We start from the raw sequence: 18785 nt of genomic DNA, 5'->3' as shown, positions 1-18785 counted from the left end.
TTATATAGTAGGTATGCTGTGGATCCCAGTGGGATAGTCTCCCTTGTCTCTTGAGCTGAGTACTGCAGGTGTGTCCCTTGTGTGGGTTATGTATGCCCTCCTGCTGTAGTTGAGTGTTGCTGTTTGCATGTAAATGGGAGGGATTGATCCACAGGCTGATTGGTTGTAAGGAGTAGCCCTGACTATAGTGGAGGAGTTGTAGTGCAGGGGCTAACCCTACAGAGCAGGATTTGTCTTAGCAGAACTGTAGTGCCTGCTGAGTCTGCCCTTTTGGTGTGTCCCTTATGGTGGTGCTCTGGTGTGGTCTGAAGCTGGCCCCCAGAGGAGCTGTTGGTTCTGGGGCCTGTTGGGAGGACTCTTGTGCAGACCAAGGTCAGCTGCTCCCTGTGCCCTGCCTGGAGCCATTTGATATAAATGACAAAGTGATCTGTAGATGGTTGCCACTTGTGCTGGACTTGCAAGTACCTGGGAGAGGCTAAGATGTGAACTGAGGCTGGTTATCACTAGAGCCAGGCTTGGGGCTGCTTATCAAGATATGCAGGGCATGTCAAGGCCAGACACTGCTTGTTTGGCATTTGTAAACCTTTGAGAGATTTTTAGGAAAGTCTGTAGCTAAGACAGGTCGTTCGTATGGAAAAGCCATTGGAAGTGGCTGGGTAGGCCTGCAATTTGGGTGGAACAGGGTTTTAGAGAATCATCAGGCAGGGTGAAGTGTTAGCCAGGTTTATAGAGACTCAAATTTGGGGGCCACCTGTGTGTGCAGATTGGGTGGTGGGAGGGCTCAACAAAGGGACAATGGTTTCTGCCAGAATTTCTGTCTAGGAGATAGTTGTCCCTCTGTCCTTTGCCCTGAAGGCAGATAATTCAGTTCCACCCTGAATGTCCCTGGAACCTTTTGAGCTGTTGCTCCAGTGCTGGTGTTAAGACCATCTGAGTCCATCAGCAAATAAGTCTCTGTGCAGGCCCTTTAAAAAGAACACCTGGGACTTCAGCTGACCTCTGTCTCACTCAGCCACAACCTCCACTGGTTTTCACAGCCAAAAGTTGTGGGGACTGCTCTTATCAGCACTGGAACTCTAGGCTGTGGATCCTGGTGTGGAGCTGGGACCCTTCACTCCTCAGGAGTGACTTCCACAGCCAAAATATCCCTCCCAGTTTTTAACTGTCATATGTGGGTGTGGGACCAGCCCATTCTGTGTCTCTGCAACTTCGTTATTGCCTATACACCTCCTCTGGCCTCTGCCTTTTTAGACTGACTTTTCCCCTCTCCGGTCTTCTCCTGAGCACCTTTCACTCCCTCAAGGCCCATGCATTCTTTCATCACACTCTTCCCTTTGGGAAGATCCCACACTCTGGGACCTTTGCCTCTGCCCACCCCTCATATATCAATGTTGTCCACCTTGATGTGGGCTTCTGCTCCGCTGCTGTCTGCACAAGTTCTGAGGGCTCATATCCTCCCAAGGCAGAGCCACTTTGTCTGTGCTCGTGTCTCCCAAACCTCAATATCTAGCCCAGCTGATCTCCTGCTAACCAGGGCCATAGTTCCAGTTACATATAACTATATCAAGCTGTGTTTATAACAGAAATTGCAAGCTCTACCTGACAAAGAGTGAATTCCTCATGTTTTCTCTATAAATATTGTCTTCTTGACATAACTTTTATCACAGGTACTAGCACCAATCCACCCAATTGTGTGACCAGAAACTTGCAATAATTTTGTATTTCTCTCACCCTCTCCTCATCATTCAATCAGTGCACTATCTAGTTCAATTTCTTCTCCCTCCGAGATATCTCTAAAGTCAGTACCTTCTTTTTCAGACACTGCCGCTGCCGTAGTTTTGACCCTCCATTTCTCCCTCTGACTTATCAACAGCTTCAGCGATGATGGGACTCCTTCCTCAATTTTTTTTTCACAATATGGCAAGATTTACTTTTAAAAAACACAACTTCAATTATAGTATGCTCCATATGGAATATGACCACCTGCTTCTCTCTTCTGTTTCTAGACTCACTTTTACCATAACCTCAAAGATCATTCTCTGTGCTAATTCATCTTCACTGCTTGCTGAAGACCCTATTCCCTCTGATGTCTTTCAAGTCTTACTTCCAACTCTGTCTCTTTGAAATGTCTTTCCTCATCTTCTATGCTGAGTCTCCTATACAACTGCTCCTTAAGACTTGGTACAATCATCCCCTTTTTATAAGATCTGCTGGCTTAATTCTCCACTCCCCTGTCCTCTATCTTAGGCTGAGTGAGACACTTTTCCTAGTGATTTAATACAATTTTCTATGTATGCATTTCAGGTGTGTGTGTGTGTGTGTGTGTGTGTGTGTGTGTGCGCGCGCGTGCACACATGTGCAGGTATTATGTACGTATAACCTGGCACTTCAGATTTTGTATTGTAATTGTTGGTTCACTCATGTGTTCTTTCCACTACAGCTCTTTGAGGGAAGAGATCTTGCTCATTTCGTCTTCATATCCTTCCAACATATAGTATGTGCTTAATTTATAATTGCTCGATTAATAAAGTTATCCCCACAAAATCTAGCATGGTGCTATATGGTATGATATTTGATTAAAATATTTCTTTATTGGTTGTAGATTCCAATTCATGGCCTGTAAGATGCCATCTAAAATTTCATGTTCACAAAGTAAGAGACAATTGAGGGATTATATTAAGTATAATCTGTGTACATATGTATTCTTGTGTCATGGGTTATAGTGCTCTCTAACTCTGCCTAAATGTGACCTAAGTGAGAACTGGTATTTAAGTGTCCAGGTCATAAGTCCCCTTGGCATTGACTTGCCTGCTCTGCTTGCTTGTCTGTATATTTCTGTCTCAGGCTTCTTCATTCCTTTATTGATAAGTGACAGGAAAAAGAATGACAAGGGACATCTGTTGTTTTGTCACTTATGTTAAATGTTTGATGTAGACATACTCTTGCCTCAGCTCAAGTACTACAGAGCTGAGACTTTTTGGAGAGAGCTGGCATGGCAATAGCTAAAAGCCTTAGCAGAGGTAGGTTATTTGATGCTATAAAACCAAAACGCAAGGATTTGGCCTGTAAGCCCAGGAGGCCCATCTATCAGCCCAGAAGCTGCCTACATCAGCAGCCATTGCAATACCTCATAAATAAGCAATGTCACATAAGAACCATATTAGCAATCTCTAAGACTCATTTCCTTCTTGATGGTAGGAACTCCTGCAGTGAGAGAAGGAGTGATTTTCAAGTCAAGTGTGGTGGTGACACAGCAGGAAAGTGCATGCATACTACATGTCCCATGCAGATTTCTGGAGGCCTCTAATACCTGAGGTATATCACCCACACAACTGCAGAGAACTGACTCATACTTATCTTCTCTCACATATCAATAAGTGGTAATAGATGCTGCAATAGGAGAGAACCAAATAGATAACTAGATTTTTGAGCCTAATGGCTACTTAGAGATCATTTGACTCTACAACCTTATTTTACAATAAGATGCAGAAGCTGATGTCCACAGCACTAAAGCCATTGGTCCAAAAGAACACAAGTGTCAAAGAATTTGAAATCCACGAATCCCTCCAAAAAGCCTCCAGTGAGGACTCATAATTTTAGTAGAATTATCACTATTTAGGACCTATGTCTACTTACCTTAGTGCCTACTCAGAAGGCAATTTCTGCATCTTACATCAATTTGCAGCTGATAATACACTTGCAGTATCTTTAGTAATTTATTTTGTATTCTGGATGAGGACTAATAGAGTGTTTCTTCTTGTGCTCTGTTGTTCACTCTCATCACCCCTCATTTTATTTGGCCTACAGTGGCCCTTGAGAAATGCTGTTGCCTTCAGACTAAGAAAGACTAGAACTTTCAAACATAAGAAACCCAAAATTCTAGATCTTACCATTCTAGATGGTTTTCCACAAATGCAGACATGGGGCTGATCTGCACCGTGTAAGTATCATTTGCAGAATACTCAAAGAGTCCGTAGTAAGGGTTGAAGAGCTCCTGAGACAAAAGGAAGAAGAACTCTCGCGAAGGACCACTGTAGTCCAGGCTGCAAAGGAAGCAGAGGCCAGCAAGTTCATTATGAGCGAGAGGCAGGGGGACTATGTCTAGGTGCTAGTGTGTTCTTTCACAGTTGGTGCTGGTTAAAGCAGAGAGTAGCCTTGTCTTTTTAGAAGGGATCCCAAAGGAAGTATCAGTTTGCTACAGAAAATGAAGTTGCAATAATTGGTTCAGGGATATTCTTACTCAGTTGTCCGTGAATGAATTCATATGGCAATGTTCCTTAACCCTTTTTTTTTTGATCATATAACAGCTATTGGATAAAACACACAGCTGGCTCATTAAACACAAAGATTTTGTTTGGGGAGGCCTAAGAGAATTTCCTGTCACAGTGTGTGCATGCATGCATGTGTGCATATGTGTGAATTGAAAAGCTTCCAAGTTTATGCTGATATGCCCTTCTAGGTGGGCTTTCCCTCCATGGTTAAGATGGTTTTCCATGAAAACACTGAAATTATATCGAAAATTTGGTATGTAGTTGTATACTCATATGCGCACTTTATGAGGGAGAGGTTTTTGATCAAATACTCAAAAGTGTACACCATGTGAAAAAGTAAAGATCAAGTAGCTTAGGGTGTATTTTTGGCTTATACTTTGACCATGTGCCTCAGACTCTAGTACCGGTCAATAATTTTAGGCTTTTAAAGAACATGAAACCTAAAGCTTGGCAATACCTGGAGACAGAAAGTCTTCCTGGGAGGACATGATCAGAATCATCTTGGGGCAAAGGCTTAGAGCCACCCTGCTTCCTTCTTGAGAAAAACCACCCAAAATCCAGGGGCTCTGGTCCACACACACTGAGGTGTCTGCATAAAACTATTGGTGTCTCACCCCTCCTCTCCAACAAAGGTGATGTAGAGCTTGTTTCGCTGGAGTTCTTTCCGAGAATAGGCCATCACCTGATTGAAGGTTCCCTCCAACAAGTGGTCCCTACGAATGATGAGCCTGGGAAGGAGAAGAAGCAATGTGGGCAGTGAGTGGTGACTCAGAGCTCTGAAGTTGGAGCTGGTTCTTGGGGAGTGGTGAGTGCCCAGGTCTACAGTCTGACTCCTCAGCCTCTCCAAAGAGGTAGATTCCATCAGTTGAGCGATGGACTTTTTCAAACACTTTTCGAAACATTGGGAGCACAAGGACAACATGTACACTTTTATAATTGGATACATTCATCCTACTGGATTCCTTTCTGGATTTTTTAAAAAATAAATTCCTAAAGGAATATCTTCAGTTGGATTCCTGAGTTTGTATTTGGCTTTTCAAGATGAAAACAATAAACCCTGAAGGGAAAAATAAAACCGCACAACTTTTTACTTAGCCTCCAATTACAAAGTTACAAAAAATCCATGAATTTGATTAATGAGTTAAATTTGTCCCAAGCATAAGTAAAGGGAAATATAAAAATTTTTTATTTAGTTCAAGATTTCTTGTTTTCTGAAAAGATTTACCACTAATTTTACGTATGACTTTTTCTAAAATCTACTGTTCTTTCTCTCTCGCCTGCCTTTCTCTTCCCTTCCCTTTCTGCCTCCTTTCCAATTTCTTAACTTCCTTTCTTCTTTCTTTCCAACTTCCTAACATTTTTCCTTCCTCCTTCCTCCTCTCTGTGAACATAAATGCTACCACACCATGATATCCGATATATATATAATCAAATATCATGGTGTGGTAGCATTTATGTTCATATATAAAAAAACCAAACGTATAGGGGAGAAAAAGAGAAAAAATGTCATCTGAATTTTGGCCCAAGTACTGGAACACTCACTTAATTTTCCCTGGACCCTGACCAAATCCTTTGGCTTCCAGTTTTCGGTAGAAATTGCGGAGTTTGGCCTCAAAGTCTCTCCGGTAGGGTGAAGGAGCTCTTGCACTGGCTCTCTGTAAACCTGCAGAAAGAAGCACTTGGGTTCAAGGTCAACACTGTTTATTGAAAAACAAATACACAGAGCAACAGTGGTGGAAGGGCTAACCAGAGGCACATTCCTGTGTCTTCATATTTTTTTCCCCAAGAAATTTCCCTTAATTTCCATCACTCCCTCAGTTACTTTTATAGTAAATAGAAATAATATAATAAAGAAAAAATGAATTATTATGACAATAAATATGTGTCTCCCACTCCATTTCAAGTTGTGGTTCTCTTAAAAATACCTTGATGAGCATATTTCTTGGCTTAATTGTCCTTAAATAATCTAAAACAACATAAAGCTAGACTAAACTTTTCTTGTAAGTCACTATATTATAAGAAGTGATTGCAACTCTAATGAGGCAACTGAGACTGTAATATATGTATGTGTTTTACTTCTCTAAGTATATTGATATTGATGCTAAAATAAACATACTTGTCCACTAGAGCTCAGAGCATTAGGAGTTTATATTAGATTATCTTTCATCATATGAGCAAAATTTATAATAATTAATAATATAACTAATACTAATAATATAATAATAATTAACAATATAACTAATAACTAATACTATTAATAATAATAATTTATTGGCTCTATATAGAGGAGAGTTTTTCTATCACCTAGATTACTCTGTAAATGCTTTATTATCTTTATATACTTTTTAATGAAAAAACATAATGGAAAAAATAACAATCTTCTCCAAGTTTTACAGATGGTCAGAATCATGGTTTGTCCCTTTGATAACTATTTACTAGTTACTATATTCCAGATATTTAATTTATAATCTAGAGAAGACTGATACCAACAAGTCACAGAAATTAGAATATAATTACAAGTTGAGATGACTGCTACCCATGAAGAAAATGAACTCAGTTCTCTGAGATCACAGAACACTCTGGCCAGATTCAGGAAAGTTTCCCTGTGGAACATATGAAGTCTAAGTAAGCATGAATGAAACTGAAAGAGTCATGAAACGCTTCCACTTAACTAAAATAAGAGACATGTTGCGAGAAAATGAGCAATGTGGGTGGAGAATCAGCATGTGCAAAGGTAATGCGGCGGAATAGAACAGAAAGTGGTAAACTGGAGCACAGATACAAGGACTAGAGTGATGTAAAACAAGGCTTGAGAGGTGGGCAGGAGATAGATCAAACTCGATAAGGTATACTATGTTAAGCAATTCTGTTTAATCTTAAACACAATAGGAAGCCATTGCTTAAAAGCTGACCTAATGTGACTTGAGTTATTAAAAAAAAAGTCAGTCTATCTGCAGTAGAGAGAAAAAACTGGAAAGAAACAGGATGGATTTAAAGAGTCTAAATTGGACAAAGGTGGTGTCACTGTAGATGAGAAGTGTATAGATTGGGGATGTATTTAAGAGGCTACAAATTGGATATAGGTAGTGAGGGAGAGGTGGGCTTCAGATTTCATCACTGAATAGATTGTTGTGACATTCATTGAGATTGAATAGAAAAAGACCGAAATTGGTGGTGGAGGGGATCATGAATTTAGTCTTTGATGGTGGTAACTTTGAATATCTAATTGGAAAGGGATATAGTTTGAGAGAGAAGAGAAAAAACTTGGGACGGAATTTTGAGAATGGTAGGATGCAAAAGATGAGTCTGCAAAGGTGGTCAATGAAGTAAATGAAGTACGTTGAGCGGTCACAGAAGCTAACTGAAGAGGCAACTTAAGGGGGAGAGCAGTCAGTAATGTTAAATGTGGCTGAAAGATCTGGAGGAGAGCTGAGAACATTGGATTGGGTGACCAGAAGTCATGGCAACCTTAGTGAAGACGCCTGCTCTAATGTACATGTCTGGAGGGAAATCATGAGGGCAGGCTTGATAAGACACCTGCTCTAATGTACACGCATGAAGGGACATAATGGGAGTAGGCTTGATAGGCTTGTAAGATTGGTAGCTAGCAGTTGAGAAAGCATCTGACTAATACTTTCAATTTTCTCTGTGAAGCAAGAAGGGATATCTTCTGTGAATAGAGACACAGGAGGTTGGAGGTTTGAGTGGGGTGGAAATGTTTCAAATAGCAGTAGAGAAGAGAATACGTTCACCAAAGAAATGCAGTAGAATTTTCTTTTGGGTGTAAAAGGTCCACGTGAGGTGAGAGATGATTAATTTATAATTAATAATCTGCCCTGTCAGTTGAATTTGCCCAAGAATATATGACTACAAATGTAGAGGATCCACATAGTAAGATTTATCTAGGGGTGGAGTTCTGCTAGAATGTACAAATAAAATGGAAAGGATCAGGAGAATTTAGGGCCTTGATAAGGAGGTTACTGAAATGATGAACCTTGGCATACATTCTAGACAAGGAAAAGACAGAAAGGAAAGGAGAGGCATCCATGAACAAAAGGTCTTGATGAGACTAAAGGATTGCAATAGGGAGAGGAGTTGAATAAGAATATTGGATAGGAGCAGGGTGCATGAGTCAGTAATTTTAGAGATGATAACAAAGGCAAGAAGATGACTTTGGGAACAAGTTTTCAAGGTGGAAAAAGAGAAGATCTCTGCAGACAAGGAAATGTAGGAACTGGGAGGCCAGGAAACTAAAAGGGTGTCCTTGTGGATATGGAAATCATCCGGGATGATAGAGGGATGTGGGAAGGAGAGGGAGACATGACGCAGGTGCCACAGTCTTTGAGAATGAAAAAAAGGTTAGTAGATGACAGTAACTAGGAGGGAAGATACAGCTGAGTGGTGTAAGCAAGGAGGGCACCAGCCCACCTTTGGGCCCTGCAGCACCTGAGTTGTGAGGAACCAGTAACCACAACTTGTAAACAAGAAGTGTCTTTAATGAAATGTTAGGTTTCAGGATACAGTTAGAACTAGAATACAAGTCTGTAGGTGCAAGTGTAATTTTATGTCTAGCAAATTACAGTATACTTTATAATATGACTTTTACTACTACTAGTACTACCACTATCCCCATGGTCACTACTATGCATTTTACAAAGTACTTTGATATAATCATCTATGATTCACTGTTCTTGGAGCATCCAGGTAAATTTCATAAAGGCCTGAAAAATGGGAATTGTAAAATTTAATATCACTCTATATTTGGATTACATAATCTAGGAACCCATGGTCAAAGGTAGGAGAATACAGAATTAAGCACTTTGACAAAATGAAGTGGATGAGTTTTTGGATTCATGGCATCAATAACACATTTATCATGAAAGTTGATTCCTTTTATAAAAGTTATCCAGATAATCCTCATTTAGCAAATAATTTCATTGTCTCTCATTTTTCTATTTCCAATGTAATATCTCTCATTCATAATGATGTTAAAATCATACTTTACTGCCAAGGTTTGAATCAAAGTGTAGACATTTGTTAGGCTGGGACAATGTCTACAACAAAATGGCAGATCATCATGCAGACCAACAGTTTAATCAAATGGAAGGCTTTTCTCCCCAAAAGTAAATCACCCTGTGCACACTGGAAATGATTGTTCTAATGCTGGCTCTGACAAAGCTACTGGTCAACTTTCCCCCAGGCTATGGCAAATCAATTACATAGTATGTATTGGGAATTTCTTTAACAATGACATTGGTACACTTGCTTGGAGGAAGTAAGAAAATTGTGATACTGGATCCAGTCAAGATGGCAGAATATGTAAACACTGTGTTTGCTTCCTCTCATGACCATATCAAAATTATAACTAAAATACAGAACAACGATCATTGAGAATCACCCAAAATCTGGCTGAACAGAAGCCCTAAAACTAAGGATTGACAGAAGAAGCCACATCAAGACTGGTAGGAAGGGTGGAGACACAAAATGGGCTGGTTCCCATAAAAATTGGGAGGGATATCTCAGCTGCAGAGGTCCCCCCTAAGGAGTGGGTTGTCCCAGCCTCCAAAGCCCAGGGTTTCAGTGCTGGGAAGAGACATCCATACAACATCTGGCTGTGAAAACCAGTGAAGATTGTGGCTGAGTGAGACAAAGAATGGTTGGAGTCCCAGGCGCAATGACTTACTTGCTGATGTACTCACTCTCTCTGAGCTCCAGAGCTGGGAAAACAGCTTGAAAGGTTCAGGAATATACAGGGAGAAACTGAGTTGTCTGGCTTCAGGCCAAAGGCTGGAGGGGAAGCTTTCTCCTAGACAAGTACTGGCAGAAACTATTGTTCCTTTGTTGAGCCCTCACCCCTCCCAGTGTGCAGATGCAGGCAGCCACTGTATCTGAGTCTACATCAACCTGGCTAACACCATTTATTTACTCTGATTCCCTTAGAGCCCACCCCAACCAACTTGTGGGCCCATCAAAGCCACTTCCAGTGGCTTTTCTATACAAAGGGCCTGTCTTGGTTCATGCTGCAGACCTTCATAAACTCTCTCAAAGATTCACAAACCCCAAACAAGCAGAATCTGGCTTCAGTATACATCTTTCTAAGCAACCCTAAGCATGGCACTAGTGGCAGCTAACCTCAGTTCATAAGTTAGCCTCTCCCAGGTACCACAAAGCCCAGCATGGGTTGAAGACATCTTCAGATCACTTTGTGGCCCATGCCAGGTGGCCCTGGGAAGGGCAGAGGGAACAGCTGCCCTGTGGAGGGGTCCCACCCAGAACACTCTGGGGCCAGCACACCTGGTAGCTGGCTTTGGACAAAGCCAGAGCACCACAAGAGCACCTCCATAGATGACACAACGAAAGGACAAACTGAGCAGGAATCAGAGCCCTGCTAAAGCAAATCCAGCTCTGTTTGAACAGCCATTGCACAACAGCTCTTCTACTTTTACAGCCAGTCCTCACAACCATCAGCTGAGGGTCAATCCTTCCCAATGACATGCAAACAGCAACCAAGGCTCAACTACAACAGGAGGGCACACACAACCTACACAAGTGACATACCTGCAGCACTCAGCTCAAGTGACAAGAGAGACTTTGCCACTGGGCCCCATAGGACACCTACTACATAAGGTTACTCTACTAAGAACAGGAGAGATAACAGCCATATCTAATAATAGAAACAAACACAGGGAGGCAACCAAAATGGGGAGACAAAAAATCATGTCACAAATGAAAGAACAGAACAAAGTTGAAGAAAAAGCTAAACAAAACACAGACAAGCAATCTACCACACACAGTGCTCAAAACACTGGTTATAAGGATGCTTAATGATCTCTGGGAGAACTTCAACGAAGAGATTGTAAATATAAAAATGGAGATAGACAACATAAAAAAGAACCAGTGGGAAATGAAGAATACAATAATGGAAATGAAGAATACATTACAGGGAATCAACAGTAGATTAGGTGAAGAAGAAGATTAAATCAATGATTTCTTAGGTTGGTGCAAAAGTAATTGCAGTTTCTGCAATTATTTTTAACCTTTTAAACTGCAATTACTTTTGCACCAACCTAATAGAAGATATGGTAGCAGAAAACATGCAATGAGAATAGCAAAGTGAAAAAAGAATAAACAAAAAATGTGGAGAGTTCAAGTGACCTCTGGGATAACTCAGGCATACCAACATTCACATTACAGGGGTTCCAGAAAGAGAAGAGAGAGAACAAGGACTTGAAAACCTATTTGAAGAAATAATGACAGAAAACTTCCCTAACCTGGTGAAGGAAATAGACATACAAGCCCAGGCAGCATAGGGAGTGCCAAACTAGATGAACCCAAAGAGGCCCACTCAAGACACATAATTAAAATGCCAAAGGTTAAAGACAAAGAGAATCTTAAAAGCAGCAAGGAAAAAGCAGTTAGTTACCTACAAGGAAGTTCCCATAAGACTGTCAGCTGATTTCTCAACACAAATTTTGCAGGCCAGAGGGATTGGCAGGAAATATTCAGTTATGAAAAGCTAGGGCCTACAACCAAAATTACTCTACCCAGCAAAGCTAACATTTAGAAGTGAACGACAAATAAAGAGCATACCAGACAAGAAAAAGCTAAAGGAGTCCAGCACCACCAAACAAGGATTACAAGGAATCTTAAAGGGAATTCTTTAGGATGAGAAACAAAAACAAAAAAGATCAAAATATGAAAAATAAAATGGCAATAGCTACATATGTATGAGCAATTACATTAAATGTAAATGGACTAAATACTTCAATGGAAAAACAGAGTGGCTGAATAGATAAGAAAACAAAACCCTTACACATGCTGCCTACAAGAGACTCACTTCAGATTGAAAGACACACAAAGACTGAAAGTAAATGGATGGAAAAAGGTATTTCATGAAAATGGAAACAGACAAAAAAGGTGAAGTAGCAATACTTATACTAGACAAAATAGATTTTAAAACAAAGGCCATAACAAGAGACAAAGAAGGACCCAGTAATCCCACTTCTGGGTATTTATCTGAAGAAACCCAAGCACACTTTGATGGGACATTTCCATCCATATGTTCATTGCAGCATTGTTTAAAATGGCCAAGATATGGAGGCAGCCTGGGTATCTGTCAATGGTTGAATGGATAAAGAGGAAGTGTTGCTTGGCCATGGATGGGAATGGATTCTTGCTGTCTGTAGCTGCATGGATTGACCTGGAGGGTATGACGCTGAGTGGACTATGTCAGACAGAGAAAGACAGATGCAATGTGATTTCACTTATGTGGAATCTAAAGAACAAAACAAACAAACACATAAAACAGAAACAAACTCACAGATACAGAGAACATTTTGATAGTTGCCGGATGGGAGGGGATTAGGAGTGGGTGAAAAAGGGGAAGGAATTAAGAATTACAAATAGATAGTTACAAAATAGTCATAGGAATGTAAAGTATAGCATAGGGAAAAAAGTCAATAATATGATAATAACTATGTATAGTGCCAGGTGGGTACTAGACTAATCAGGGGATAACTGCTTAAATTATATAAATGTTTAACTGACCACTATGCTACACCTGAAATTAACATAAAATAATGTTGAATATCAACCATAATTGAAAAATTTTAAAAAGGTGGGGGCTGAGTGAAGGGAAATAAGAGACTTAAATCTCCAGGTATAAAACCAGTTAAGTCATGGGGATGTAATGTACAGCATAGGAAATATAGTCAATAATATTGTGATAGCATAGTACAGTGTCAAATGGTTGTTAGACTTATACTGGTGATCACTTCAATGGGTATACAAATGTTGAATAACTATGGTGTGTACTTGAAACTAATATAATATTGTATGATAGCTATATTTTAATAAAAATCTTTAAAGAGAGGGTGATACTGACTTAATAACAGTTTGACAATTAACAAAATTACCTCTAAGAGACAGTTCTGAATGTCCAAGACTTGGAAGAGCCAAACTGAAGGATATTCTAGTTTTAGAGACATATAGCAGTATTGAGTGACACTAAGACATCCTTTCTGAGAGCAGAGAATATTGCTAAATTCTGTTTCTCTTCTGAATTCCCCATTAGCTTCAGAAGCCAATCTTGGAGTCTGACTCTTGAGGTTGTAAGATAATAAGTTACTAGATTTTTCAAACTAACTTTTAAAGTTATTTTTAAAATGGGGTTACCACAGGGATCCACAACAATGTGATAATGCAAACTGAACAAATGGGGAAAAAGTCGCTGATATCTAGATCCTGTTTAGAGGTATGAATCTGACTTAAGTTAATTATTTTGATGTATCTAGGAAACATATCTTCCTTTTTCATTAAACACTTCTATATAGATTTCCTCATTTGGAATGGGAAATACCTACAAAAAATTTTTGTATCATGAGTAAAGTTATTCAATACATAAAGAAAAGTTCAGGGGAACCACATTACAGCATGTAAGGGTGCTCTTTGGTATCTTCCTAAGGACATAACTAGTAACAATATAATGCCTAGTAACAATATAATCCCTAGTAACAATATAATCTAGTAACTCCTTTACAACTAAAGAAAAGTTGCCAGAATTAGTATCTAATAAATAGCATTCTGAGTCATAAGGACAAATGTTTCAGAAAATGCTCTTCCCTTTTAAATGGTTGTGAAATGCATTTGGAATGTAATAGCAATTTAGAACAGGGTTTGGCAGACTTTTTCTGTAAAGGGACAGATAATAAATATTTTAGGCTTTTTGGGCCATATGGTCTCTGTTAGTACTACTTAACTCTGCTGTTGTAGTATGAAATTTGCCATAGAAAATATCTAAATAAACAGGTATGTCTGGGTTCCAATAACATTTTATTTATAGACACAGAAATTTGAATTTCATATAATTTACACATGTCATGAAATATTGGTTTTGTAGAAAAAAATTTCAAACCATTTGAAAATGTAAAATGCATTCTAGCCTTGGGGTATTACAAAAATAGGTGGTAATTTGTCAACATCCAATTTAGGCAGTGTGCACTCGATCAGAAAATTGATAGAGGGCAGAGAGAGAGGAAAAACATACATTTACTTTTCTTCCACCTTCTTCTGGTAGAAACACAGATGGCCATTTACAGGAGATACACTGCCAGACACTCAAGTTACCTGGGGAGTTCTGAGGTGAGGAACAAGGAGAACAGCGGGGAGAGAAGCTGTACCCAGGGTGGAAGGCAGCCTGCAGTGGGATGTAGGACATAATCTCTTCTTCAAAGAGACTGCAAAGCAACAACAACAACAACAACAACAACAACAACAAATTAGTTCTCTGTCCATGAGAGAGTGTTTATGAATTTGGGTAATAGCAGTTACACTTCTCACAAAACAACAAAAGCACTTAGATTCAGATGCAGTATTAAAAAGATAGGCACATTCAGCGCGCAAATGCTCAGTGTAAACCCTAATTAATCCTACAACATAGTCTCCATCAAGTACTATATATAGTTCTTGTTACCTGAGTTATAAATACAAAGAAGGCAATGGATAGCAGGTACAAGGATGGGGCTCTATTTCAGTTACAGCAACTAGAAACCGCTAGACCAATGGTGAGTGTTTCAGTCAGGGCTGTAGTGGAGGTGAACAGCCCAGGGTAGCTTTTCCAGAGTTGCTTCGGGCTTAGCCCCTTACCTCAGCAAAATAACTAGATCTGCATCACAGGACAACTTTTCAAGCCCATGATTACCCTCAGTCCGGATGTAATGGATTTTCTCCCTAGGATAATGTGGGAAAGAAAATAAGAGTTACACCCCAACATATAAGCTAAGAAATGAATTATTTTCTGATCCTTTTTTTCTCTCCAATGTGGCTGAAGAGTGATGTTCTAATTAGTGTCCAGTGTATTTCATGGCATTTTAAGTTTTTATTGCAGGTTCCTGTGATGCTCCAAGGAATTGCCTCTCCTTATTCTCACACTAAGACAGAAGCTAAGGACCACAGCAAAGGTAGGTCCGTGAATAGCTATGACCATCAGCAGTGAGGCTAGGTAAGGAGAGCTGCTGGAGGGCTGTTGTGGGCTCGTGACATTTTGGAAACCATGGAAAGAAAGAGTGAGGGGACGTCTCTTAAGAAACCTTAAGCCTGATGAAAAATGTATGAGGCCATGATGGGCACAAAGAGAGTCTGGCCTCCAGAACACGTGAGAGTCTCCCAGATCGTTCTGAGCACAGGCATCAGTTTCTCTCTGATTACAATTCATGCATTCTGATCCTTTTTCACAATTTCCAACTCCAGTCTGGTAAAGTATTCTGATGAGTATATGAATAAATAGTGTTTATTTTGATTAAATGAACTTTGTAATTGGCTTTTCTGACATTCAAATATTTGAATATTACGAAAACCACAGCCAAAAATCATTCGATTATATGCATGCTTCAAAGATGTCCCCCCCCCCCTTTTTGAAGCAATGCCCCCAAAACTGGGAACACTTAGTGATTGATTTTTTTAAATATTCAACTTTTTTCTTTTTGTTTTGCATGTTGGAATCCTAACACCCAATGTGATGATGTTAGGAGGTGGGACCTTTAGGATGTGATTAGATCATGAGGGCAGAGCCCTCATGAATGAGATTAGTTCCCTTATAAAAGACATTCCAGATAGCTCCATAGTTGCTTCTTCCATGTGAGGATATGAGAAGTCTGTAACCTGGAAGAGGGCCCTCACTCTGACTATTGTAGCACCCTGAATCTTGGACTTCCAGTCTCCAGACTGTGAGCAATAAGCTTTTCCTGTTTCTAAGCCATCCAGTCTGTGGGATTTTGTTATAGCAGCTAAGACATGCTTACTCTAAACAAACTGAGATAGGCACCATCAGCCACTGACCTGCAGAAGCCCCACACATGGCTGTCATTCCTCTCAGTTCGTGACCGTCATGTTCAAGCTGTTTTTGCATTCACAATATCACCACAAGCTGCACTCTCCCCTCCATCCATGCTCTACTATTGTTCATATGACCATCATCTCTCAAAAAGATTAATATCATAGTCTCCTACATAGCCTATATCAGTCTAGCCATTCTCTACAGAACAGCCCAAGTGGTCATTAAAAACACAAATGCACCCACATTTCTTTCCTGCTGAAAACTCTTTAATAACTTTTCAAATAAATTTTACTTCAAATAAAATCCCACCTCCTTTCCATTGCTGACAAGGCCCCCACCCAAATTTCACACATTCCTGATTTACACCTAAGCCACACTGGCCTCTTTCACTCTTCACCTACATCAAGACTTTTCTGCCTTGGGGCCCTTGTACACTTTCCCCCTGATCCCCACCTTGCATCTCAGGGATGGTGCAGATTTCAGCATGGTGCCACCTACCTGGAAAAGCCTTCCCTGTATTCTGTCTAGAAGGTAAGTTCTCTTCCCCTGCACCAAAACATTATTGACTATCACCGAGTTCTGATCATGTCTTTCATGACCCTTAACATTTTCTATAGCTACATATTTTGCTTAAAAAACAAAAACAAATAAAACTTGTCTGTCATCTGTCTCTCTTAATAGATTATAAGTGCCATGAGAGTAAGACATATGCCTATTTTGCTTGCTACTGCATACATAGTCCTAGCACAATCCTGATTCAGAATAGTTGCACAATAAAAGTACTAGTTGAAGGAAAGAATTAATGAATAATGACTGCTACAATGACCCTTAAAGTTAATAGATGTAATTAATCTCTGGGTTTTCTGTCTCCATCTTCCCCCACTACATATGGCTTCTTATGATTTGCTGCGGTCTGCTGAAAACAGTTTTCTGAGAACTCATCCTCCACCCTCTAATCTAGCAACTAGCTTTGTGGACCCAAACAGTGGATCCATGGCTCCCTGAGAATAGGAATAGCTGAATGGTGGTCACTCTCCCCACTTGGGGACCAGCGGAAGCAGTAAGTTCTTCCTCTTGACAGGGTCATGGGGAGAGGTGCTTTTCTTTTCAACTCTTGGACCTTTAAAATGGAGCTGACACACTCACATCACACACAGGACCAGGCAGAGACCAAGTCATATGGAGCAGTGTTCAGCTCTTCGCTCTTTATAGCCGGACCCCTTGAATAGCAAGTTCTTTATTTTTCAAACTTTTGAATTTATTTTATTTTTTAAAGATTTTTATTAAACTATATTAGGTTGGTGCATAAAGTAATTTCGGTTTAAAAGGTTAAAAATAATTGCAAAACCTCAATTACTTTTGCACCAACCTAATAGCTAACATACAATATTATATTAGTTTCAGGTGCACATCAGCATTATTCAACAGTTCCCACCTGGTACTATACATAGTTATTACCATATTATTGATTATTCTTATATTCCCTGTGCTAAAGAAGTGATCACCATGATAAGGCCAGCAGCCATCTGACACCATACTATGCTATCACAATATTATTGACTACATTCCCTATGCTGTACGTTACAGCCCCAAGACTTGTTTTACACTTGGAAATTTGGACCTCTTATTATTCTTTATCTTTTTTCTCCTGTGGTCACAGCAGCTTAGCCGTCTGTCCCCCCCAACCTTTCCCTAAGGAAAGGAGAATTTGTGGGACTGTGCCTCTCTGGGATGGAGTTTATAACATCCTGAGTTTCTCCATCTGGTCTTCAAGAGAAGGGTCTGTGGTCAACAACGAGTAAGATTCCTCGCGGGAGGGACAACTCAAGCCAGACAGGACCCCGTTGATACCCCAATGAGCTGTTATAATAAATAATAGGAGGGAGCCTTGCCCCTCCTTCCTCTTGTTCTTGTGGGAAGCTGCCACTTGCCTCTGCTACTCCCTCTCACCTTATTGTGAGAGAGGACATTAGAGCGATAAGACCAAGCTCTTTCTGCTCAGCTCCTGGGACAGTTTCACCGCGAGAGACTCTCCCCCAGGTGGTGCATACCGCACCTCAGTCATCTTGGGACGACATGCTTTGGCTGCTTTGGGACAAATAATTGGGAATTGAAATCATTTTTTTGAAATGGTGTAAGAGTTTCACAGACCCTGCCTCTAATCATGTGATGTTCATTGTTTATAATCAATAAATACTGTCAGTGACCAGATTCAGGGCTCCAGTCTCTTGAGACTGCGAGTCCCTTGGTCCTCTGTGATTTAACTGTATATGAGTCTCTGTCTCTTTATTATAGTTTAACCCTCGCCGCCTCCCTCGCCTTCCCACAGCTTGTGTTGTGCAGGTCACAACATTCTCCCTTTTTAATTTTTCAATTAGAGTTGCCATTCAATATTACTTTACATTAGTATCAGGTGTACAGCATAGTGGTTAGACATTAATATAATTTACAGAATGATCCCCCTGACTAGAACCCACCTCACACTATACAAAGTTATTACCATATTATTGATTATATTCCCCATACTTAACTTTACATCCCCATGATTATTTTGTAACTACCAATTTGTACTTCTTAATCCCTTCACATTTTTCACCCTGTGCCCAACCCCCTCCCATTTACCACCCAACAAATCTAGTACCCACTGACACTATACATAGTTATTACAATATTATTACAAT

The 18785-nt window shown here is 40.0% G+C and overlaps 1 protein-coding gene across 6 annotated transcripts in view; it reads right to left on the bottom strand.

The window, feature by feature from the left end:
• Window positions 1-18785, bottom strand: part of HECW1 (HECT, C2 and WW domain containing E3 ubiquitin protein ligase 1) — a 601837-nt gene that overhangs the window by 47213 nt on the left and 535839 nt on the right. For all 6 annotated transcript variants that reach the window (XM_081079639.1, XM_081079636.1, XM_081079638.1 and 3 more), the window contains 5 exons: window positions 14916-14999; window positions 14397-14506; window positions 5814-5934; window positions 4886-4999; window positions 3891-4043 (listed from right to left, as the gene is read on the bottom strand). In XM_081079639.1, coding sequence (XP_080935765.1) covers window positions 3891-4043; window positions 4886-4999; window positions 5814-5934; window positions 14397-14506; window positions 14916-14999 — 582 coding nt within the window. The remainder of the gene's footprint in view (window positions 1-3890; window positions 4044-4885; window positions 5000-5813; window positions 5935-14396; window positions 14507-14915; window positions 15000-18785) is intronic.

Source organism: Rhinolophus hipposideros (genome assembly GCF_964194185.1).
Source record: "Rhinolophus hipposideros genome assembly, chromosome: 18".
Taxonomy (NCBI): domain Eukaryota; kingdom Metazoa; phylum Chordata; class Mammalia; order Chiroptera; family Rhinolophidae; genus Rhinolophus; species Rhinolophus hipposideros.
The sequence above is the reverse complement of the archived record's forward strand: the minus strand, read 5'-3'. Positions and strand labels throughout refer to the sequence as shown.